Source organism: Cygnus atratus, chromosome 16 (assembly GCF_013377495.2).
Source record: "Cygnus atratus isolate AKBS03 ecotype Queensland, Australia chromosome 16, CAtr_DNAZoo_HiC_assembly, whole genome shotgun sequence".
In the NCBI taxonomy this organism is placed as follows: Eukaryota; Metazoa; Chordata; class Aves; order Anseriformes; family Anatidae; genus Cygnus; species Cygnus atratus.
In genome coordinates, this window is record NC_066377.1 from 3,650,429 (window position 1) to 3,672,058 (window position 21,630).

General features: G+C 55.3%; 1 protein-coding gene across 1 annotated transcript in view; it reads left to right on the forward strand.

Moving 5' to 3' along the window:
• The window catches only part of LAMA5 (laminin subunit alpha 5), a 90,933-nt gene extending 69,344 nt beyond the window's left edge, over positions 1 to 21,589 (forward strand). The window contains exons 31-80 of the mRNA XM_050714080.1: positions 47 to 173; positions 381 to 520; positions 739 to 854; positions 1,129 to 1,340; positions 1,431 to 1,635; positions 1,863 to 2,007; positions 2,312 to 2,452; positions 2,843 to 3,004; positions 3,185 to 3,286; positions 3,370 to 3,453; positions 3,732 to 3,962; positions 4,488 to 4,601; positions 4,882 to 5,009; positions 5,235 to 5,315; positions 5,758 to 5,972; positions 6,532 to 6,632; positions 6,723 to 6,903; positions 7,187 to 7,330; positions 7,414 to 7,565; positions 7,643 to 7,753; positions 8,771 to 8,882; positions 9,411 to 9,581; positions 10,495 to 10,691; positions 10,782 to 10,898; positions 10,973 to 11,127; positions 11,307 to 11,448; positions 11,737 to 11,839; positions 11,960 to 12,073; positions 12,191 to 12,370; positions 12,736 to 12,878; positions 13,113 to 13,298; positions 13,539 to 13,675; positions 14,116 to 14,269; positions 14,405 to 14,538; positions 14,662 to 14,824; positions 15,172 to 15,303; positions 15,533 to 15,684; positions 15,986 to 16,118; positions 16,382 to 16,522; positions 16,738 to 16,868; positions 16,951 to 17,118; positions 17,200 to 17,332; positions 17,473 to 17,621; positions 17,742 to 17,928; positions 18,193 to 18,345; positions 18,466 to 18,625; positions 18,725 to 18,855; positions 18,954 to 19,044; positions 19,785 to 19,904; positions 20,046 to 21,589. Coding sequence (XP_050570037.1) covers positions 47 to 173; positions 381 to 520; positions 739 to 854; positions 1,129 to 1,340; positions 1,431 to 1,635; positions 1,863 to 2,007; positions 2,312 to 2,452; positions 2,843 to 3,004; positions 3,185 to 3,286; positions 3,370 to 3,453; positions 3,732 to 3,962; positions 4,488 to 4,601; positions 4,882 to 5,009; positions 5,235 to 5,315; positions 5,758 to 5,972; positions 6,532 to 6,632; positions 6,723 to 6,903; positions 7,187 to 7,330; positions 7,414 to 7,565; positions 7,643 to 7,753; positions 8,771 to 8,882; positions 9,411 to 9,581; positions 10,495 to 10,691; positions 10,782 to 10,898; positions 10,973 to 11,127; positions 11,307 to 11,448; positions 11,737 to 11,839; positions 11,960 to 12,073; positions 12,191 to 12,370; positions 12,736 to 12,878; positions 13,113 to 13,298; positions 13,539 to 13,675; positions 14,116 to 14,269; positions 14,405 to 14,538; positions 14,662 to 14,824; positions 15,172 to 15,303; positions 15,533 to 15,684; positions 15,986 to 16,118; positions 16,382 to 16,522; positions 16,738 to 16,868; positions 16,951 to 17,118; positions 17,200 to 17,332; positions 17,473 to 17,621; positions 17,742 to 17,928; positions 18,193 to 18,345; positions 18,466 to 18,625; positions 18,725 to 18,855; positions 18,954 to 19,044; positions 19,785 to 19,904; positions 20,046 to 20,203 — 7,239 coding nt within the window. The 3' untranslated portion in view covers positions 20,204 to 21,589. The remainder of the gene's footprint in view (positions 1 to 46; positions 174 to 380; positions 521 to 738; positions 855 to 1,128; positions 1,341 to 1,430; positions 1,636 to 1,862; positions 2,008 to 2,311; positions 2,453 to 2,842; positions 3,005 to 3,184; positions 3,287 to 3,369; positions 3,454 to 3,731; positions 3,963 to 4,487; positions 4,602 to 4,881; positions 5,010 to 5,234; positions 5,316 to 5,757; positions 5,973 to 6,531; positions 6,633 to 6,722; positions 6,904 to 7,186; positions 7,331 to 7,413; positions 7,566 to 7,642; positions 7,754 to 8,770; positions 8,883 to 9,410; positions 9,582 to 10,494; positions 10,692 to 10,781; positions 10,899 to 10,972; positions 11,128 to 11,306; positions 11,449 to 11,736; positions 11,840 to 11,959; positions 12,074 to 12,190; positions 12,371 to 12,735; positions 12,879 to 13,112; positions 13,299 to 13,538; positions 13,676 to 14,115; positions 14,270 to 14,404; positions 14,539 to 14,661; positions 14,825 to 15,171; positions 15,304 to 15,532; positions 15,685 to 15,985; positions 16,119 to 16,381; positions 16,523 to 16,737; positions 16,869 to 16,950; positions 17,119 to 17,199; positions 17,333 to 17,472; positions 17,622 to 17,741; positions 17,929 to 18,192; positions 18,346 to 18,465; positions 18,626 to 18,724; positions 18,856 to 18,953; positions 19,045 to 19,784; positions 19,905 to 20,045) is intronic.
• The last annotated feature ends 41 nt before the right edge of the window (positions 21,590 to 21,630 follow it).

Genomic DNA, 21,630 nt, shown 5'->3' on the forward strand with positions numbered 1-21,630 from the left:
TTTATTTATTTATTTTTTCTCTCTCTGTTCTCGTGTTTGGGGCCAGGATGCTGTTGTGTTTAACAGCCGGATTCAGAACCTGGGACGCTACGCCTTCATCCTGCACTACTACCAGCCCAACCATCCCACCTTCCCTGTGGAAGTGTTAATCAACGGGGGGCGCATCTGGCAAGGTGAGATGAGCAGAGCCCTGGGGAAAGCTGCAGATAGGCAACAGCGCTGTAAGAGGCGCCCCAGAAAGTTTTTTGTGCTAGACAGTAACTGGGTTCTCTGAGGAATGCAAACATGAAGTAAGACTGACTCTCAGCTCTTTCAAACTGGGAGGGTATGATGGGGTCTGCAAGGGAAATGTGAGACCAATATCTTTGTTGTTTTTTCAGGTCAGACCAATGCAACTTTCTGTCCGCATGGCTATGGGTGCCGGAGCCTGGTAGTTTCTGAGGACCAGATTATTCTGGACGTTACTGATAATGATCTGACTGTGGTTGTTCGAGTGCCAGAGGGCAAGCAGCTGTGGTTGGTGAGTCTCACTCTGGGAAGCTCCTTGGCATGCTGGACCAGGCTCCAGCAGGGCTTGGGGATTTTTGCAACTCTGTCACCATAAGAATGTTTCCCACCATCCTCAGTTTCTGAACTACCTTAGAAAGTTGCAATCTCAGTGTTAGTGGCGTAGAATTGTGGGCAGGGTTCACATCTGTCCAGCTCAGCTAAGACTCACCCATCTTGTCCTTGCTGCAGGATTACATCCTTGTGGTGCCGGAAGACAGCTACAGTTCTCAGTACCTTCAGGAGGAACCCCTGGACAAGTCCTATGACTTCATCAGCAGCTGTGGCATTAACAGCTTCTACATCAAGTGAGACCTTTGGCTTTGGGTGGCTGCTTTGCTGTACAAGGGCTGCATGCTCCACAGAAAGCAACAGCCTTTTCCCTTTGCAGACATCGTGTGTGGCAGGGGAGGGCTCTGGTTAATGCTTTCCTTATCGAATGACCAAACCCAGGGGTGTTTGGGGGATCTCAGTGTCACAGGGCTCTCCATCCCACCAGTTCAGTGTTTCTGTAGGATTTTGGGGTGGTGGGGAGGTTGGGAGACCGTGCCGCACGATGACTCTTCCTGCCTTCCCCTGCAGTCCCAGCACATCGTCGAGGTTTTGCCGCGACTCCGCCATCTCACTGTCCCTCTTCTACAACAACGGGGCGCAGCCCTGCCAGTGCCATGAGGCAGGGGCACGGGGCAGCCAGTGCGAGCCCTTCGGCGGGCAGTGTCCCTGCAAGTCCAACGTCATCGGGCGAGAGTGCTCCCGCTGCGCCACCGGCTACTGGGGCTTCCCCAACTGCAGGCGTAAGTTGTCCTGTCTCCTGCTCTGGCCGTTTTGCCTTGGGCTGCCTGGGTCTTGCCCTCACAAACACAGCTTCTTCCTGCCTCTTCCAGCCTGTGACTGTGGGACACGTCTCTGTGACGAAGTGACGGGGCAATGCATCTGCCCTCCGCACACCCTGAAGCCGGAATGCGTTGTCTGTGAGCCCCAGACCTTTGGCTGCCATCCTCTCATCGGGTGTGAGGACTGCAATTGCTCTCGGCCGGGCGTGCAGGAGCTGACGGAGCCGGGCTGCGATGTGGACAGCGGGCAGTGCAGGTGAGGGGGCCCTGTCCCTGTCCAGGGCACACCTGGCAGCATCTCCAGTCCCTGGGGGAGTAACTGGACACGTTGGCAGGCTGCAGGGAGGAAACAGGCAGGATGGGGAAGTCCTTGTCGGCACTGGGTCCCTGCCAGCACGGATGAAACTCTGCAAACCCGACTGATCCTCACACAGCAGCGTGAGGCTGAGGTTTCTAATGCTGCACCTCTTGTGTCCTGTCCAGGTGCAAGCCCAATGTCATAGGGCGACAGTGCGACCTCTGTGCCCCCGGCTACTACCACTACCCCAACTGCCAGCGCTGCGACTGCCACCCAGCTGGCACTGAAGCAAGCACGTGCGATCCGGTCACAGGGCAGTGTCACTGCAAGGTCAGTCCTCCAGTACTTTCATGTGGTGCGTTTCCGCTCGGCTCAAGTCTCCTTGCTCTGGCAATATGTTCAGCCTGGGGGGCTACGGGAGTCTGGTGGGCCAAGAGGGAGCGAGACACAAGGAGTAGCTGGTCCAGAATACCCTGAAAAGCTTCTTTTCCCTATTTTTCCTGGCTGCAAAGGCTCATTCACCAGGCAGTTGCTGGGGAGTCAGGCACTCTGAACCACTCATACAGCCATCTCTGTCCTCTAGGAAGGCCTAGCAAGGAGCTGCTGACACTGTTGAGCTTTGTTTGTCTTCCAGGAAAATGTGGAGGGCCCGAGGTGTGACCAGTGCCGCCTGGGGACGTTTTCTTTGGACGCCAGTAACCCCAAGGGTTGCACCAAGTGTTTCTGCTTCGGTGCGACAGATCGCTGCCGCAGCGCTGAGAAGTACCGAGCCGAGGTAAGGGGGCTGCCAGAGCTCACAGATGAGTTGTGTTCCCATCTGCCTGGCTCTCTGCTGCCCGGGGGTCTCCATCCCGCACTGATCTTAACCCTCTGGAAGATAGGCTGTGAGGAAGGTCATCTTTGTCTTACTGCGCCCATCTCCCACTTTCAGCCCCTTTTTCTGGTCCCTGGGGCCTCGTAGGGTGGAAAGGCGTAGCAGGGTTGTGCCACGTGGGGCTGGTGCTCAGCTTTCCAGTGGCTTCATCAAGATGCATGGGAGGTTGTGACCCTCTTGGCATCCTTTCAGCTGTACTGAAAAGTGTCAGCATCCAAACACATTCTGTAGTTCCACCAGAGCACAGTGGGGGCTCCCTGGAAAACGCGTACGGTTGATGTTTCCCTGCAGTTCATCGACATGAACGGGTGGCTCTTGCTGAGCAGTGACCGCCAGGAAGTGCCAACGTCCCTGAGCCTGCAGGAGCAGCTCCTCCGCGCTGATCTCAAGAACCTCCCAGATGCCTATCAGGAGCTCTACTGGGTTGCACCCAGCTCCTACCTCGGGGACAGGGTAAGAACACAGTGAGAGCTGGACCAGCAGCCAAACACATCCCTGACCCCACCAACATGCACGCCGGCAGCGTGCCCACAAGCGTGCAGGCATGGCTCACTCATGATTGAGCACAGACAGCTCAGACTCAGGTCCCTGCTGTGGACTTGCAGCAACGTATGTGATTTGGCTCTCCCTTAGGTTTCCTCCTACGGTGGCCACCTGCGCTACGAGCTTCACTCCGACCCCCGGAGGGGCGATGTTTTCATTCCAATGGAGTCCCGCCCGGACGTGATCCTGAAGGTGCAGCCCGAGAAATTCTCTGGTGGCTCCTGCTAACGTGAGCAGGATGAGGTGGTGACTGACACTTTCCTTGCCGTTCCCAGGGAAATCAGATGAGCATCATGTTTCTGGAAGGCTCCTACGCATCCCCAGGGGGGGTACATGAAGGTCAGCTGCAGCTGGTGGAGGTGAGTTTGCACACACGTGTGTACCAAGTTAAGTGCTCAGATGCTACTGAAAGGACAAGACTAGCATGTAGGCAGAAGGGAGGATTGCTTTGAGCTCAGTATTTTTGTTGCTGCCTGTTGCAGCAGAACTTGCTGTGAAAATCCAGGAACTGTTTTACCTGTGCAAAGGGGAGACATCCCAGCGGCAGGGAAGTGAAGGTTAGGCTGGATGTCCAAGCACCTGGTACAAAATAAGGGCTTATGCTTTCTGCCAGTAATGTCAGGTCTTCTCCCACTAGGGTAACTTCAGGCACACGGAGACGCACAACCCTGTGTCTAGAGAGGAGCTCATGATGGTGCTGGCAAACCTGGAGCAGCTGCAAATACGGGCACTCTTCTCCCAGCTCTCCTCATCTGTGTCCCTGCGCCGTGTGGTCCTGGAGATTGCAACGGATACAGCTACAGGCGTCCAAGCCAGCAACGTGGAGTTGTGCTTTTGCCCAGCTAACTACCAGGGAGACTCCTGCCAGGTAGGGGCAAAAGGGCACACGCCATTCCAGGCAGAGAGTAGTTGAGCAGAGACCATTTGGGGCCTCAGACACCCCTCATGCTTAGTGCAGGTGGCAGTACATGGGGCTCGGATCATTGACCCCTGAGGGCTTTAGTTTTAATCGCAGCTCAGGTTGTGTCTGAGGAAGGAACAACATCTCCCAAACTCCTCCGCACCAGCCTGCTCACAGCTTCCCTTCCACCACAGCACTTGGGAGCCCTGCATTAGCTGCACCTGGCCTCTTGGAAAAGGCATGATGGGGAAATTGTTCGGGTGTTGAAGACCAAAATCAAGTTCTTGCAGGATCTTGGAGTAGGTCCTACTGCCTGTGCAATTGTCTCTTACTGATGAGGAGCAGAAAAGAGCTGCGTGGAAAAAATCTTTGTTGTTGCTTTTAATCTCTTCTCTATCTATACAGCCCCGTGGAAATTCTGTCATGGAAACTAAATCAGTCTCTGCTTTGTCAGGCTGTTTTTCACATCTCTGTCTTCTCCTCTCTCCTCAGGAATGTGCTCCAGGTTACTACAGGGACACCAAGGGGCTATTTTTGGGAAAATGCATCCCATGTCATTGTAACGGCCACTCAGATCAGTGCCTGCCAGGATCTGGGATATGCCTTGTAAGTAAACAGTGAACCAGCATGGTATTTTGGACTTGGAAGATCTGTAGTGTGTGATGAAAAAAGCTCTTCGCATGCAAACTGTGTCAGTGGGACCACGCTTGAATCAGAGCATTTGCTGCACGTGCCATTTCAGGGGTGGTCCCACTCAGGGTCAGCCTCGGGTGAAAAACAGTTCTAGGAAAGAGAAAGGACCAAAGCATCCAGATATCTGGTGGGGAATTGTCTGTGCGAGTCACTATTTCCTGCTGTCAGTGCTGAGCCTGCCTTGTCCTTGCAGAACTGCCAGCACAACACGGAGGGAGACCACTGCGAGCAGTGCAAGGACGGCTACGTGGGCAGCCAATCTGCTGAAGGGTCCCTGCAGTGTGTCGGATGTCCGTGTCCTCTTTCCGTTGCCTCCAACAAGTGAGCACCCTTGAGTGGAATTGCCTGTTTGCCCCCCCGTTTAACTGCTGGGAGCAAGGCTGGCCCACGTCAGGGCACTGGTTTGGCGCTGGGAAGTGAGCCTTTTCCATGACCCCAAACCCACTCTCCTGCCCGAGGTCCCAGCAGTCCACACCAAGTAACTGACCCCCCGGCACCACGTCAGTGAGGTGCCTGCACCTTCCCGTTCACCCCTTGTCGTTTCAGTTTTGCTGTCGGTTGTGTCCGCAAGAGCTCCAACATGCAGTGCCTCTGCAAGCCGGGCTACGCTGGACCCAACTGTGAGCGGTAAGGAAACCCGTGTTTCTGGGGCCACAGCCACGCTAGTCCCATGCAGCCACTGCTGTGGCACAACAAAAGTTGTTCTAGTAGAAACTTCAGAGGGAACAGTTGGCCTTGCCCCCAGTGTGATTTGCTCTGGCAGGAATTCGTTCGGTCCCTTTCAGCCTGCAGATACCCCATGGCTGTCTTTACTGCTGACATATTGTGCTACTGCGGCTGCATTACTTAGCTGGGCTTTGCCTTAACTTGCAGCCTGTGATAAAGGCACCTTTCTGGGGTATCCAAAGGGAAAACACAAAGTGCTTTGAGATCCCAGAGGGCTGCATCAATTGCAAATCTTGGATGCCCTCACTGTTATAATTGCTCAAGACTGAAGTGTGGTACCAGCAAGGGCTCTGAGGATCCCCCCAGTGCCCTGGCTGTGTTTTAACTTGCTGTGTTTCTCCAGGTGTGCCCCGGGATATTACGGCAATCCCTTGGTGATTGGCAGTTCGTGCCAGCCCTGCGACTGCAGCAGGAACACGGATCCCAACATGCTCTTCAGCAGCTGCGACTCCCTGACGGGTGCCTGCACGGGGTGCATGCACCACACAGCCGGTGCACGGTGCGAGGTCTGCGCCCCTGGCTTCTATGGGGATGCAGTGACAGCCAAGAACTGCACGCGTGAGTGGGGCAGGCAGCACGCACTGTGGGGAGAAGGTGGACAGACAGACTTCTGATATGTCAAGAGCCTTGGAGCAACGAGCCAGCTCGTTGCCTGGATGAGTCATGCGCTCAGTTACATAACGTGCCCGGACAGGCAGCCTCTAAATACGATGTTAAAAAAAAAAAACAAAAAACAGCTCTAAAAACGTACCCTCCAGCATCACAACTCCATAACCTCCAATCCACCCGTCTGTAGGCTGCCAAGCCACACCCAGGCTGGAACAGCCTTACTCCAAGCAGCTACTGCAGCCACGGCGCTGGCACTTCCCCGGGAGCGTGGGTGTGCACAGCCCACTCCCAGCACCGCTCGGCTCCCTCTCGGGAGCGGCAGCTCACAAAAGAGGGGCTGTCCTGGGCGAGGGTAATGGGAATAAATTGTCAGCTGGAGAAGGTCCAAGAGGAGAGAGGCTCTGTGGTAGTGAGAAATAGGGTTCCCTGTCAGGAATAAGGGGGTCTGCGGGTAGCTGACCAGTCTCTTCAGTTCAGCACATAACTGGGTGTATCTTTTCCCTGGCAGAGTGCAACTGTTCGCCTTGCGGGACTGACTCATGCCATCCACAGACTGGCCAGTGCTTCTGCAAGGCTGGGGTGACAGGCCAGCACTGCGACCGCTGCGAGGTGAGGGCCACCTGCGTGCCGTGACAGTGCCAGTGCAGACACGCCTGCCCTCTTTGTGAACGGGGCACCCACTGACCTGCTTTTCCCTAGGAGGGGTACTACGGCTTCGAGGGATGCTCAGGCTGCCAGAGGTGTGACTGTGACGTCGGTGCTGTGGGGAGCAGCTGCCACGTGCAGAGCGGACAGTGCAGCTGCCTGCCCGGCGTCAGTGGCCTGCGCTGCCAGCAGTGTGCCCCCGGCTACTGGGGCTTCAGCGAGAGGGGCTGCAGAAGTGAGTCCTGCTGCTGGTGCTGGGTTCCTCACGTGGAGGAGCGGAACAAGGTTTCGGTGGCATGTGTGCTTGTCAAATTGTTAGGGGAGGAAAACAGTTAACTGCTGTTTGAGGTCCTGCGCGTGTTGCCAGAATGCACAGGGAAGCCCCCAGCAGTGCCATGCACATAGATATCCAGAGATGCAATTGCACAGCTAGAATAAAACCACCTCTTCCCCTCCCTCCGGTGTGGCAACAGCACAAAATGATGACACGGGCCTTTCCCTGTTATTACACTTGGCAGAATGTGAGTGCAGAGGAGGCTCCTGTGACCCGCGCACCGGGGAGTGCACCTGCTCCAACGGGCTGACGGGGAAGCAGTGCGACGTCTGCATGCACGACTACGAGATCCCGGTGGCGAACGGCCCAGACAGCATGAGGTGTGAAGGTCTGTGTCCTGCAGTGCTGGGGAACGAGGGGCGGGAAGCCCCGGGAGAAGGCCCCGTGCTGACTGCTGCGTTCCCCTGGCAGTGTGCGATAGCTGTGTCCTGCTTCTGCTGGAGGATCTGCAGAGCATCGAGATGTCCTTGCCCTCCATCCGCAACCAGCTGGTCAACCTCAACGCCAGCTCCATCGCCTGGGCTCGCCTCCACGGCCTCAACAGTACTATGGCAGCTATTGCTGTGCGTGCAAGGTATAATGCTGTTTTTAGCCTGTGTTTGCTGGTCCGTTGGCCTAATTTCAGCTCTTTATTTTCCAGAACCAGCTGCGTGAGTACCAAAGAGCCATGAGCAAGGTCAGGCAAAGGGCTGATGAGCTGGAGGATGAGAACACGGACCTCACGCAGGACTTGAATGCACTGCAGCACAAAGTAGGATATTTCTCCATCTCCCTCCCCTAGCCAAAGCAAGAGTCCCCCCCTTTTATCTAAAATGAGGGGTTTGAAGGCTGTGAGGAACCTAGTTCTGGCAGGATGGATCTCCTGCTCAGCCCAGCTGTGAATGTCGGGGTGTCTTACTCAGCTGCCCAAGCTACGTTACCTGCATGGCTCCATTGGAGGGCTGTTAAATTTCTTGTGATATCGATGGCTGTTTCTTGATTTAACACTTGCTTTTGAAGGAGCTCCATATTTAACCAGTAAAAATAAATAAAATGTCATTTACAGAAGTAGCATACGGGAGGGAACATAAATGTCCAAGTCTGTCTTGGGTGTATCCCTGTGGCAGGGAGAAGCCATACCCCGTCAGCAAACAAATACATCCTCTTTATTGTAGTTATCCGCAGGGGCCTCAGTACTGCACACATTTTGCAAGGTGCAGTCGGTACAGTCTAGAAACACTACTTGTGTCTTCAGAGAATTTGCAAACTGAGCGGAATTTGATTTGATTTACAGTCTCCCTGCTTTTAATCTAAGGGAGAGGGAAACGTTTCTACTTGAGACTTTTGGGTGTCCCTTGGGCAGCTGCATGGACAAATGTCTGCCTCTGTGTATACGTAAGTCCGTGCTTCTAACAGCTGAACTGCAGGCCTGTACCTCTTCTTGTTCCCTGGTCAGGACCCAGGTGGGCCTAGCACTGGGTTCTAAGCCTTTTCCTGTGTCAAGAGCACAGGACAGAGACACCCTCTGTGGTCTTAGAACCATTTCAGGATCCAGAACCTATTGCACTGGGAGCTTCACTTCTCACTTGTGCTCCTGTAAGGTAGTAAATAAGACCATTAATAACACATCACAGGGGAGCAGCACCAAATAGCTGTTGCAGATGTGACTTCAAGGAGCTCAAAAGCTGTGTATTCCTAGTCTTGTGTGTTTTTTGGGAACATCATACCCTCTGATGGGTCATGTTAAACATAACTTACTCTTGAGCTAAGCCTGTGTTTTGTGTTTTAGATGACAATGACTCACAGGAAAGCAAACCATTTAGAGGAGAATACAAGAGAGACTTACCAGAGAGGGGAGCAACTCCTGCTGAATATCCAGAGTATTCAGAAAAGCATTGGAGGTAGGTAAAGAAGCATCCCGGCTTTGTGGGTTTTTGCTGCTGGGAATTTCGCTTTGCAAACAGAGTACTGCGTCACTTAGAAAGGGCCATGGAAAAAAAGAAGGGGAAATGCAAATGTAGTGGAGATCCTCCCAGACTCATGGCTGTTTGGGTGGACCAGAGGTTATTGTGAGTCCCAGCTGTCTGACTGAATGCCATCTTTGGAAAAAATACATGAAACTTGCACAAATGTTATTAAAATGCATAAAACTGTCACTTCAGGAGAAATTTAGCAAAACAGGGAGCGACTGGATCAAGGAGAGGAGGCAAAATCACAAGAAGGTGCTTGGGACGTAGCGTGTATTAGTGGTAGTGGTCAACAAGACAGAAACATGGCAATACACCTGAGTGATCTTGCAGTTTGGGTGCCTGAGTTCTGAACAAGGGCTGGCTGCATTTTGGTGAGGGTGATGTGAGAGATGGAAGGTCTCAGAGGGTTGTGAAGGGACCGGGGTCCGTTGATGCTAACAGGACTGGATTTCTCTGCAGACTTGGTGCGGCAGATGGCCAAGTTCGGGGCGGCAAACGCCAGTACCACCTCCACTGAGGAGTTTCGGCAGAAGATGGCTGAGGTGGAGAGGATGCTGAGGGAGATGAAGGAGCGGAATCTGGGCAGCCAAGAAGAGCTGGCGAGGCGCGAGCATGAGGAAGCTCAGAAGCGTGAGTCCAGCTCAGCAGCATGGGACAGAGTTGTGCAGACCCTGCTTGGTTTGGTTGTTCCTGACAGCCTGGTTTGGAACCCTTGCAGACGCTACATATCATAGTCATGTTTGGAGGGTGTGGTTATTAAAACAAACACCCCTCACAAGTTTCACAGTAATTTCTGGGTCGTCTTTGCCACCTCAAGGGATCACTTATAATTTTTTTCCCCTCAAAATGAATTTTAGAGCTGATTGTATTAACTGGGTAGTTTGGTTTTATGACCAAAAATGACAACACTTAGAGCCAGGAGTTAGCATTTATCATACAAACATTACATGTGGATGGGAATGAGTCACCTTGTGTTTCTTCACTGTCCCAAGAGAGTGGTTCAGAATAATAACTGGCAGCTCGCCATCCTCAGCAGCCCTGCCATCCCGAGGGCTTCCCTTGCAGGACCAAGGGGTCACATTCTGCTTCTGTGCAAAGCTCTGCTGCATAATCAGGCAGGCCAGCTATTGCAGGGAGCTGAGTGCTTCTGATTAGCAGACAGTGGCAAAACATAATTCAGCAGTTGTCAACTGGAATTATAAACTGTCTCTCACTAGAAATAAGTAAGTGAAATGGGGAGTAATTAAGCAGTGGAATGGGACTCAGGTAGAGGTTCTCCATCATATGGAGCCTTACAGGCAATGGCTGAGCATCTTTCTGAAAGAGATCCTATTTCTCTCACCAGCATTGGGGATTTTTGGACAATACTGGATGAGCTCCTATGCTATCCAGGCTGAAAGAGGAAGGGAGGGAGGATAGTCACTTCAGGTCTTGATACCAACAGAGTGAGACCAGAATCAGGCTTTTCCACAACCAAGCACAGAAAGAGCTCTTGAACACAGGAGGATGGGTTAGTGACGGTTCTCACCTCCTCTGTCCTCAGTGTTGCATCGGGTGAAGAGCGAGTTTCATTCCCACTGGGAGTCCAACCAGGACCTGGTGAGCAGCATCCAGGACCGTCTGGCACAGCACAGCTCCCAGCTGATGGACCTCCGCGATGCCCTCAATGAGGCTGTGAACAAGACCAGGCAGACAGAGGACTTGAACAGTCTGAACCGCAACAACCTGGAGGAGAGTCAGGTAGACCTTCACCACATATACTCATTCTACCCAGCAGTGAAGAGTTCCTGCCCTGGTCCCACTCGCTCCTAACTCCACATCTCTGTCTAGCAAAAGAGTCGTGAGCTCCAGAAGCAGTATGGGCTGGTGCAGGAGACCCTGAGGATGGCCGAGGACTCCCTGGCCCAGGTCTCCAACTTCCTACAGAAGATGGAGAGCGCAAAGGAGGTGAGTGATGGAGTTGCTTTGGTATGGGCAGAGCACAGTGGGGCAGCCCTGGGGAGTGACACGTGTCCTTGCAGGCATACGAGAAGCTGGCGGCACTGCTGGATGGAGCGAAGCTGCCCCTGACAGAGCGGGTCAAGAAGTTCTCCCCAGCCAGCAGCAAGATCCCCATCGTGGAGCAGGCGGAGGAGCATGCCCGGCTCCTGAGCGAGCTCGCCAAGAACCTGTCCAGGTGAGACATCCACCCAGCTCTCTGGTCCTGCCTCTTGGTTGGTCACCACCCAACCCAACCTTGACCTATGAGGGTTGGGGATGGGAAACCACAGCCCCTACATTGCAGCAGAGGAGCAGTGGGGTGTTGTTTCCAAGGCTTTAGCTCCACAGGCTTGACAGCTTTGTCTTCCAACACAGCATTATCCAGGGCACAAACCAAGATGGCTTTATCCAGAGGGCAATTGATGCCTCCAATGCCTATGCCAGCATCATTGAAGCTGTGAAAAAAGCTGAGCGAGCAGCCCACGACGCCGATGAGGCAGCTGGCAAGGCTTTGATGGTACGTGCTGTGCAGACAAGCAAAAGCCAAATTCCCTCAATGGTCCTGCAGCTTTTCACACCCACACATAGTGGTCTGCTGCCCCCTCCCTCTGAGACTTCAGCGTTTTGTTCTTTGTCAGAGAACACGAGATCTGCCAGGGCTGGTCTCTGGGGGTTGGGGTCTCCCCATCGCACCCCACAGGACACCCCACTGCAGTTGTCCAAATGAGCATTTTTTGAGGGTGGTCAGGAGCAGTGACTTGAATTCCTCTTCCAGACTCCCAGGCAGCACCTGTTTGTTTTACAGAACGTCATATCGGAAAATCTCGGGGCTATCTCTAAAGAGCTGAAGAGGAACAGCAGCAACCTTGAGGAGTCTGTGATGAGAGAGCAGAGAAAACTCAATGGAGGTGAGAGAAACTCCTTGCCTCAGTGGAGGCTTTGGGCAGAAGTAGCAGATCACAATGTCCTTTGGGCTGGACTGAGACCCAACATGCTGAGTACGTGTTTATACGTTTCTTTAATTGCAGCTATTAAAGGCACTCTGCAGACAGCGAAGGACAAGCTGGCCAACCTCCACACAAAAAAGGAGCAGCTTTTGAACCAGCTGCAGTCTGTGCAAGACATGCTGGGAAGGGACCAAGGTTTGTCCTGGGTGGGCACTGGTGCTCTCTGCCTCTTTTCTCAAGTCCAGGCTGTGAGCCAAGACTGCTTCCTCTCCTCTCCTGGCCACCTCAGAGATTTTCCTCCTATCTTTCTAGAGGACACAAAGGAAGCGATCCAGAAAGCCAAAGCAGCAGCGACAGAGGCCAACGAAACAGCTTCAAGAGTGGAAGATACCCTGAGCACCATGAGGAAGAACCTGGATGAGTGGAAAGACAAGTATGGAGGCCTTCGAAACGAAGACCTGAACCGAGCAGTCCAAGACGCCAGGAAATCTGGTGAGTGCTCATTCTGCTTGGCTACTGGGGCTGAGTCCAGTGCAAGCCTGTGCCTGGACAGATCCGTCCTCAGAGACCGTGCTTTTAGGAGCTCCACATCAAGAGCGTAGGGACGTGAAGAAGCCAGTACTAGGTGCCTCAAATCCTGCTCCTTCGTTTTAATTTCAGTCTACAGTGTGTGTATCACCTGGGCTTTTACTGCAAGAGATTGCATGCACTGGAGCATCTTTAAACCCCTCTTCAAGGCTGCTGTGCTTGGGGGGTGATAGCATGACCCTGCCTGGACTTGCACGTCTCAAAATTGCAAGATCTTCACATCTCCCTTCCTCGCTAACACAAAAACACTGGTTCCTTTCTAATTCCAGTGTCCAGCCTGGAAAGCACCATCCCGCTCCTGCTGGGGACGCTGAGCAGCCTGGAGAACAGGAGGAACAAGAATGCCACTGTGTCAGAGAACATCGTGCGGATCCGGCAGCTCATCACGCAGGCGAGGAATGCCGCCAGCAAGGTGGGCTTGTGGGAGGGTGAGGGCTGTGCACAGGGGGCGAGGGGCTTGGGGTGAATGAGGACCTACCTGAGGGTGGTATGTAAATGGGAGAGGTGGCTAGAAGAGCTCTGGGGCTACCCGGCGTGGCTGCTTGCTCAAGGGAAGACTCCAGAAAGTGGACTTGGCAGAGTGGTCATGGACAAGAGGTAGCAGCAGTGGTTTCAGCCCTTTGGGCTTGGATTTCTTTCCCTCCAGGTGAAGGTACCCATGAAGTTCAACGGCAGCTCAGGCGTGCAGGTCCGGATGCCCAGCAACCTGCAGGATTTGGCAGCCTACACATCCCTCAAATTCTACATCCAAAATCCTGAGCCCAGGAGCCGGCAGCGACGGCAGGATGGGGCAGAAGAGGGGCGGTTCGTGTTGTACCTGGGCAGCCGGGAGGTGAGATGGGACCGCACGGGCGGGAGGGGGGCAGCAGGAGCCCAGGCAGGTAGCAGTGTCAGTGGGGGATCCTGCCTGGACATCATGCCCTCGGTGCAGCCCTCAGCACCTGGGGAACCAGGAGCTTTTCTCCCCATGCCCTGCTCTTCCCCCGGCTCTGGTGCATCAGGGAGAGCATCGCTTGGTGCACTCCTGTGCATCCTGATTGCCAGCATGTGGCCCTGTCTCTCATGCATTCAGGCCACTGGAGACTACCTGGGTATCGTGCTCAAGGACCGCAAAGTGCAATGGGTCTACAGACTGGGTGACGAGGAGCCAGCTTCCCTAACCGTCGATGAGGAGATCGGAGAGCAGTTCGCCACCATCAGCATTAACCGGTAGGAGACTGATGGGACACGTCCTGAGGGACCTCCCTGGGAGCCTGTCCCCGCAGTGCACGTGCATAGTGGTACTGTGCCCAAACCCAGGCAGGCCTCGGGCTTGCAGAGGTGCTGTGGATTCCACACCATTTATAAATGATCAACTTAAAAAAATGCCAGGGAAATTGTCTTACCGCATCTCGGAAGGTCTGGGGGTGCCTTCACGAAAGGAAAGGTGAAAGATGATGATGCTCCTCAGGGAGAGTCCCTTCAGCCTGGTGGCAGCACTGAGAACAGGAGTGCTGACTCCTTTCGATGCACTGCTGCTGTGGGGTTCCCTGGTGGGAGGTGCACCCCTTTTTGGCTGAGCTGCATGGGGAGGCCCTTTGCTCAGGGAGGGCAGGGTTGGCTCGTCTTTGGGAATCTCCGCTTACCTTGACCATCCCTCCTTGCCGCAGGATACTGCAGTACGGGCAAATGTCCGTGATTGTGGAAAGGCAGACGGTGCACGAGACCAAGGGAGACAGCGTGGCCAAGGGGGAACAGGGGCTGCTCAACCTCGACCCGCACAACGTGGTCTTCTACGTGGGCGGCTACCCTGCCAGCTTCACGGTGAGACGGGCAGCAGGGAGGGAGGCACGGTTTCCTAGGAGGTATCAGCCGTATCTTTGGAGCTTCTTGGGGGGAGAGCCCTTGATATGGCGGGGAAACCAGGACCAAATTTGCCTTATCTGGTTCCATTCCCAGCCCCCTCCCACTCTGCGTTATCCCAACTACCGTGGGTGCCTGGAGCTGGACACGCTGAACGAGGAGGTGGTGAGTCTGTACAACTTCCAGCACACCTTCCAGTTGGACACCACCGCTGAGAAGCCCTGTGCGAGGTAAGGCACCACAGCCAGGCCAGGGCAGCTCCTGTCCCAGGGGCTTACCCTGACCCCTGGCTGCCCCGGAGTGTGGCAGCTGGCTTTGGAGTGATGCCTTGTGTCTCTTCTTGCATGGTCCAGGTCCAAGTCCACAGGAGATCCATGGCTGACCGACGGCTCCTACTTTGATGGTACCGGGTATGCAGAGATCAAGTTTGAGAGCCAGTTTGGTACAACCAAGCGCTTCGAGCAGGAGATCCGGGTTGTCTCCTATAACGGCATCCTCTTCTTCCTGGAGAATCAGGCAGGTGCCCACTCCTCTAGGGAGCCTCCACACCTCCGCGAGTGGGCTGGGGCAATCGGGAAGAGAGGGCTTTGGAAGTGGCAGAGTGCTGCTTGGAGCAGTATTTCTGCACTTTTGTTAAAAGCCACAAGAGGGCTGGACGCAGACCTCACAGCCAAGGCAGTCACTTGTCTGGTCCCGGAGGGCCTCCCCCAAGCTCCAAGAGCTTTTGAGCTAGGCCAGGGTTCACTGGCGCAGTCAGTGCTGTGAGGAGCATTTCCACCTCGCAGTGCCGGTGCTGAAAGGCAGGTTGGGCTGTGCACCGAGCACCAGGGCATGGTGCTGAGCATCCAACCTGCCTCCTCTAGGGTCAGTTCCTGTGTCTGGCCATCCGGGACGGGAAGCTGGTGCTTTACTATGACTTCAGCACTGGCCTGGAGATGGCAAAACCCAGCAGCAACTCATCCTCCCTCACCGTCAGCAGCACCACAAACAAAGCGGTAAGGGAGAGCGGTGGGTGCACGGCTCACTTGGGGGGCTGGCTCTTCATCCAGAGGGCAAGTGGCACACCTGACCCCTGGTTTTGGGAGAAGGTTTGAAGCCTGCTGGCTCCGTGCCTCCCTTTGGGGTGTTCTTTGCTTCGAGATGTGGACCGGACACCTTGTGCTGTCCTCTGTGATGGATCCGATTGCCCCAGGCTGGCAGGTCATTTTTCTCCTCTGTCTGCAGATCCAGATCTTCCTGCTCAAAATGAACAACAAGAAGCGCATCCTGGTGCGGCTGGAGCGCCTCACCATCTTCATGGTGGAGCAGGAGAACTCCCTGGAGAATGCTGTCTCCTATTACTTGGGCGGCGTGCCCCCAGCTTTGCTACCCCCCAGGTGGGTCCAGCCCAGATATTCAGGCCTGTAGTCCTTGGGGAGCCCTTCCCCAGCCACAGCCAGGGCTGCTGGAACTCTGCAGGGAAGGTTCCTCACCCTGCCCATCACCACGGGCTTGAGGGCTGAGGTGCTGATGGGTGTCATGAGCCCTCCTTGGCCAAGCTGGGTGCTATGAAGCAGCCTCGTGCATGAAGCACTGGAGACACGCCAGGCCTTCGTGGTCCCAAGTGCTCTGTTTGAGAGGCTGCAGGGCCAGAACCCCCCCAGGGCTGTCCGGTAAGGCTGTCTGCTTCTCCTGCAGCTTGAAGGCACTCTTCCCCATGGGTGGGCCCATCCGGGGCTGCATGAAGGGCTTGAAGGCTCTTGGCAAATACGTTGACCTGAAGCGCATGAACACCGTTGGCGTGAGCTACGGGTGCACCTCAGACCTTCTGGTAAGCACGATGTTCTGGCAGCTGGGAAAAGGGCCCACTGGGGAAAGGATCACAGGACCCCTGGGACAGGCCCCATCTCCTGTCCAGGCAGAAAGGTGCATGAAACCCACGGCCCCTCAGTGCAGGGGGGCAGGGCAAGGTGCTCCATGTGATAGCCGTAGCACCAGGCAGACCGAGCGAGAACCTGGATGCCTTTCTCCTCTTCCCAGCAGCCTGCAATGCTGGGCCTGGCTCTCACCTCTCTTCCTTGGCATCCCTTGCAGGTGGCTCGCTCAGTCAGTGTCCACGGCCACGGCTACCTGACCCTGGCCCTGAAGGATGTGCCAGGGCTGCGGGACTTCTACAGTGGCTTCAGCTTCCAGACGAGCCAGCACGAGGGGCTGCTCTACCACCACGCTACCCAGGTGGGCTCCTGCTGTCCCGCCAGTTATCCTGGCAGTGGGGCAGAAACGTTAACTCCTGCTTCGGGGGTGGCAGTGCTCCTCCTTGGGAAAGGGAGGGATTTTGGTGGAGTGAGGGAGTGAAATCCGCAGTGAAATCTCCACCCTGAGCTCTTGGAGGGTGGTGGTGACATGGGCCCTTGTGCCTTCCTTCTGTAACGGCACGATGCTTTCTGCAGGAGGGGACGTGCCAGGTGTCCCTCCAGAGGGGCCAGCTGGCCTTGAACCTGCTGGAAACCAAAATCACCACTGAAAACACCTACGCAGATGGCCGGGCCCACTATGTGGCCTTCTACAGTGACACCCGTGGGTACGTGTCCTGGCGGTGTGCGGGGCCCGAGGGGCCAGCCGCCACGGGGACCTGCTCAGCCCTCACCACTCCTCCCTGCCAGGGTGCGGCTGTACGTGGACGACGAGCTGCAGGACACCACAGCAGGCGCCAGGCCCAGCCGGCGGCAGCGACGGCAGGATGGACGGCTGCTCTTCCAGCTCGGGGGCTCGCCAGAGCCAGGTGCCCTCAGCAACCTCACCGGCTGCATCGGGAACGTCTTTGTCAAGAGGTAAGTGTCTTTGCACAGATTCAGCCCTGTCCTGCCTCCCTGGCTGGCCCAGTAACAGGAACTCTTTCTCCCTGCATGTAGGAGGTCAGAGCCACAGACGGTGGTGGACCTGCAACAGAACATGGAGAGCATCAACGTCACCATGAGCTGTGTCTGGGGAGAGCAGCCACAGCAGCTCAGAGTTGCCCTGAAGAAGGACAGAAGGAAACCCAAGGTACCAGCTGCTGTCAGACCTCTCCACGTCCTTTCCCCATCCTCTCCAGACACCACCATCACCCCCTTCCTGGGCACCTCTGCCCTGCAGCACTCACAGGGGTGCTCCCCTCACTCCATTCCTTGGTGCAACTCGTGTAGGTGCCGGGCAAGCCCGTCTCAAAGGACCGCCGCCATAACCAGGAGGGGCTCTGCCAGCTGCCCCACGCAGCTGGGGGCACCTTCCGCTTTGGGGGCACCCCGAGCAGCCGCTGGGAGTTTGAGGAGATCCCAGCCTCCTTCAGCCAGAGGTGAGGCTCGCTCCATGCCCACCCCACGCACACTCAGCCCCAAGAACCATCGCTCAGAGAGTGGTGGCTCCTTGCAGCTGTGGGCGAGCAGGATGCTCCCATCACCCCCCGTCCCTGCAGGTCCCACTTCTCCCTGGAGGTGAGGCTGAACTCCTCCAACGGGCTGCTCTTCTACGTGGCGGGCAAGCGGGGCACCTTCATGGCTCTCTTTGTCTCCAACGGGCGCTTCGTCTTCGTGGTGGACGTTGGCAGGCGCCGCCTGCGCATCCGCAGCAAAGACAAGTACCGGGACCGGCGGTGGCACACGGTGAGCAGCGGGCTGGTTTTTGGCAAGACCTCGCTGAAACGTGTCGCTCCTCCCCGCCCCTACTGCCACAACCCTGTTCTGGGCATCACTTCCTAATTGCACGTGGGACTCCCACCATCAGATGGGACAGAAAAAGGGACAGCAAAGCTGTAGCCAGGGCTGACTGAACCTCTGAGTCGGCCTCCCCCTTCCCCAGGCATGGTTCTGGGGTTCCTCCCACCCCAGGAAGCCCCCAGCCCTGGCTCTGACCTTTGGTCCTTGCAGGTCTTCTTCAGCAGAGACCAGCACCGAGCCCAGCTGGTCATCGACGGGCTGCGAGCCCAGGATGCTGCAGTGGCCACCGCAGGGCTCTTTGTGGCCCGGAGCCCCTTGTACGTGGGGGGGATCCCAGCTGGAAAAGCCAAGGCTCACGTGCCGGTAAGAGCTCGGTGGTCCCATGGCATCATGCCATCTCTGCCAGTTCTTGGTCCCGTGGCATGGCCCCGTGCCTGCCGTGTTTGGCCCCTCTGCACTCACTCTCACGGCCTCTCCCTGCAGGACACGTCAGCCTTCAGCTTTGATGGCTGCCTGAGGAACCCGCAGCTGGATGGAAAGCCCCTGGGTGCCCCCTCACACACCTTTGGGGTGACGCCATGCTATGAGGGTGCTCTGGAGAGCGGGGTCTTCTTTGCTGCAGATGGCGGGTCCATCAGCCTAGGTACCCCACAGCAGCCTGGGCTGGTTCCCGTGGCCCTGGGAGGGATGTGCCTCTAGGAGGTCCCTTGTCCCCTTCTCACCAGCAGCATTTCATTTTTAGCTGATGCAGTGGCAACTGAGCAGGACCTGGAGGTGTCACTGGAGGTCCGTCCCCGCAGCGCCTCTGGGCTCATCTTCCACGTTGGCACAAGAAGGAGCCACCGTCTCCTGCTGTACATGGAGGAGACGAAGGTAGCGGGAAGGGCGGCTTCCCCCCTGGGTTTTCAGAGGCATCTCCTGCTCACCATGCTCAGTTCAGTGACCTCTGATGATTTTGTCTCCCATGCTAGGTCACCGTGAGAGCGAACACAGGGGCTGACGAGTTGCACACATCAGTGACGTGCCCATCCCTCTGTGACGGGCAGTGGCACACCATCACAGGTGAGGTGACAGCACTCAGCTCGGGGGTGCTGCTCCCCTCCTGCTGCTCTGCTTACACCTATGAGGCGGAGGCCGGGCTCCCTCCTTGGGTATTTAAATCCCAGCTCCCACCTGTATGTGGTTAATCTGGGAGATTGTAGCTGCCATTAAGTAATTTCCTAATTAGAGCCCTTGCCCAATCTCGTTAGTGCTGTCAGACCTGGTGAGCCCGAGGGACGGGGCGGTTACCAGGTCACAGAGCCACCGGCAAGGCCAGGGCTGCCCCGTGACACTGCCAGGCCAGGCCCGGGCTCGGCTCCGTCCTGCTGGGGGTGAAAGGCTCGGGGCTAAAAGGCTCGGTTGGGTGCACGTCGGTCCGGTGGGTTCAAAGCCTGCAGCTGGGCCAGGTGACGGAGCAGGAGCCCCACCTGTCTGGGCTCAGCCTTTAATGCATTTGCCATCGGGGGAGTGCTGAGGGTTTTGCATCGGGGCCTTTCTGGGTGTGTGGGGGGGTCACAGCCCCTGCTGGGAGAGGGCAGCTCTGTTCTGCAGGAAAACACCCCAATTTATGGACGGCTGCGGTGCCACAAGGCAGGTTTGGGGGAGGCTCTCCTGACCCCAGGCCTTTCTCGAGTGCCACACCAGGGCCTCCGACCAGCCCAGTTTTGCTGTGCTCCAGCACTGGCCTGTGCCAGAGGGCAGCGGTGGACTTGTTCTCCAGGTGAGGGAGCAGCACTGACCGGTTTTGCTTTCTTTCTAAGTTACCAAATGGAAAAACGTAATCCAGCTCGACGTGGACACGGAACGAAAATACACAATGGGGCCCAGCCAGCCTCCTGCACCCAGCACAAGGGCGACCTTCTACTTGGGAGGACAGCCAGGTGAGGGGGGGGGAGAGATGAACTCCAGAACAAAATTCCCCAAATTGCTCTTGCAAATCTACTGCTCTTGCAAATAAAATGTCCTTAACCCCCTGCCCTGTTTCTAGCCCCACTAATGCTTGGTTTTATTTATTCCACCAGCAGAAACAGACCAGGCCAGCACAGCGCCATCGTTACCTCCCCTCCCTCATTACGTGGGCTGTGTAAGGAATCTGCTGATCAACCAGAGCCACGTGAACCTGCTGCAAACCGGGACCGTCAGGGGCTCCGTGGGCCTTAGGGGTTGCCCCGTGCTGTAAGTAAGCGCACCTCAGTGTGCAGCCTGACCGACAGACACCGCACCGCTCCCTGGGCCCCCGCCGTCACCTCCTCGTTGCGATTAGCCGTGGCCAAACATACCTGACCTGCAGCGACTGCAGCGCAAGCCTACAGGCACAAGTCTGGGGCCAAAACCACGGAGGGGCCACGAATCCATGGGGAAGGAGGGCAGGGGAGGAAGGTGGAGAGAAGGGGGCACTTTAGAGGCATTTTTCACAAATATAACCAAAAAGTTGGAGCAGGATGCGGAGGCAGGTCCGACTCCTTCCCCGGTGGTCAAGCATCCACAAGAGGACTCGTGCTGACACACGGCTCGTGTGAAGAGCAGCTGTCCCCTGCCGAACGTGGGCTGAAGCACACAGCAGCTGTGCAGCATGTCCCGAACCCTGTTCCCTTCACCCCACCCTCACAACGCACATAGGTTTAGGTCACAGAACACTTGAGGCAGTTAATAACAGTCACAGGCTGTCTTCTGCTGAAGGCTGGAGGCAGTTTCTGTTTTATAATGCAATTAGGACAAACTGGATTCATTCCGTCATTTCTGTGTTTTTATAAGCAAGGCCACATTTAACCCTGCCCGCAAGGTCAGTCTCGGTTCACCTGCTGCCGCTACACAAATAAAGAGCTTTGCAAGGGGGACCTTGGACAAAATTCTGCTCTCAGAATTAGCATCTGCCTATCAGATTAATTTATAAGATTTAAAAAAAAAAAAGGAACAAAATAGGCTGGAAGAACTGCTGAGGGAAAGCAGGCCATCACACCCACCACTGAGCTCTCTGCAGTTAGATTCAGCTCTTTGCTACCACTGACAAAAGTCCTGTTGTACGAAGCAAGAAACTGTTGCTTGAAAGGGAAGTACTAAAGAAAGGTTACCTCTGTCTGGAGTTGCAATGTCACTTGGCCATCACCCACCAGCTGCCTTCTCCCGTTCAGCCTAACTCACTCCTGTTACAGTGCAGGCTTCACTTGAAAAACACACTTCTTCTCCCAAGACACCTAGCTCACTTGTGCACTTACACATCATATATATATTTGTGTGTGTATATATATATCTAGCCACCTGGGGACAAAATCTTGCTTCTGAAATGGACTTATAACTTATATCGTATTGTTTTTTATGAGGGGTAAATATTGTAAAATGGGTTTTTAACATGTCCATCTTAAATGTAATTATGGCCTGTTTTTAAGTTGTAGTATTAAAGATGGTCTTTGTAAATCACTGGTACATACTTTGGAGTCAAATAAAGTTTTATGTTATGCTCTTTCAATTTTCTGGTGAAGAGAAAGAATGAGCCTAATGTAATAGAAGAGGACTAATCCCCACCTCAGGAAGCGGCACAACAAGGAGGCCCTATTTGTATTTACCACAAACAGTACTTAAGCAAGTACTGCTTAAGTGCATGTCAAA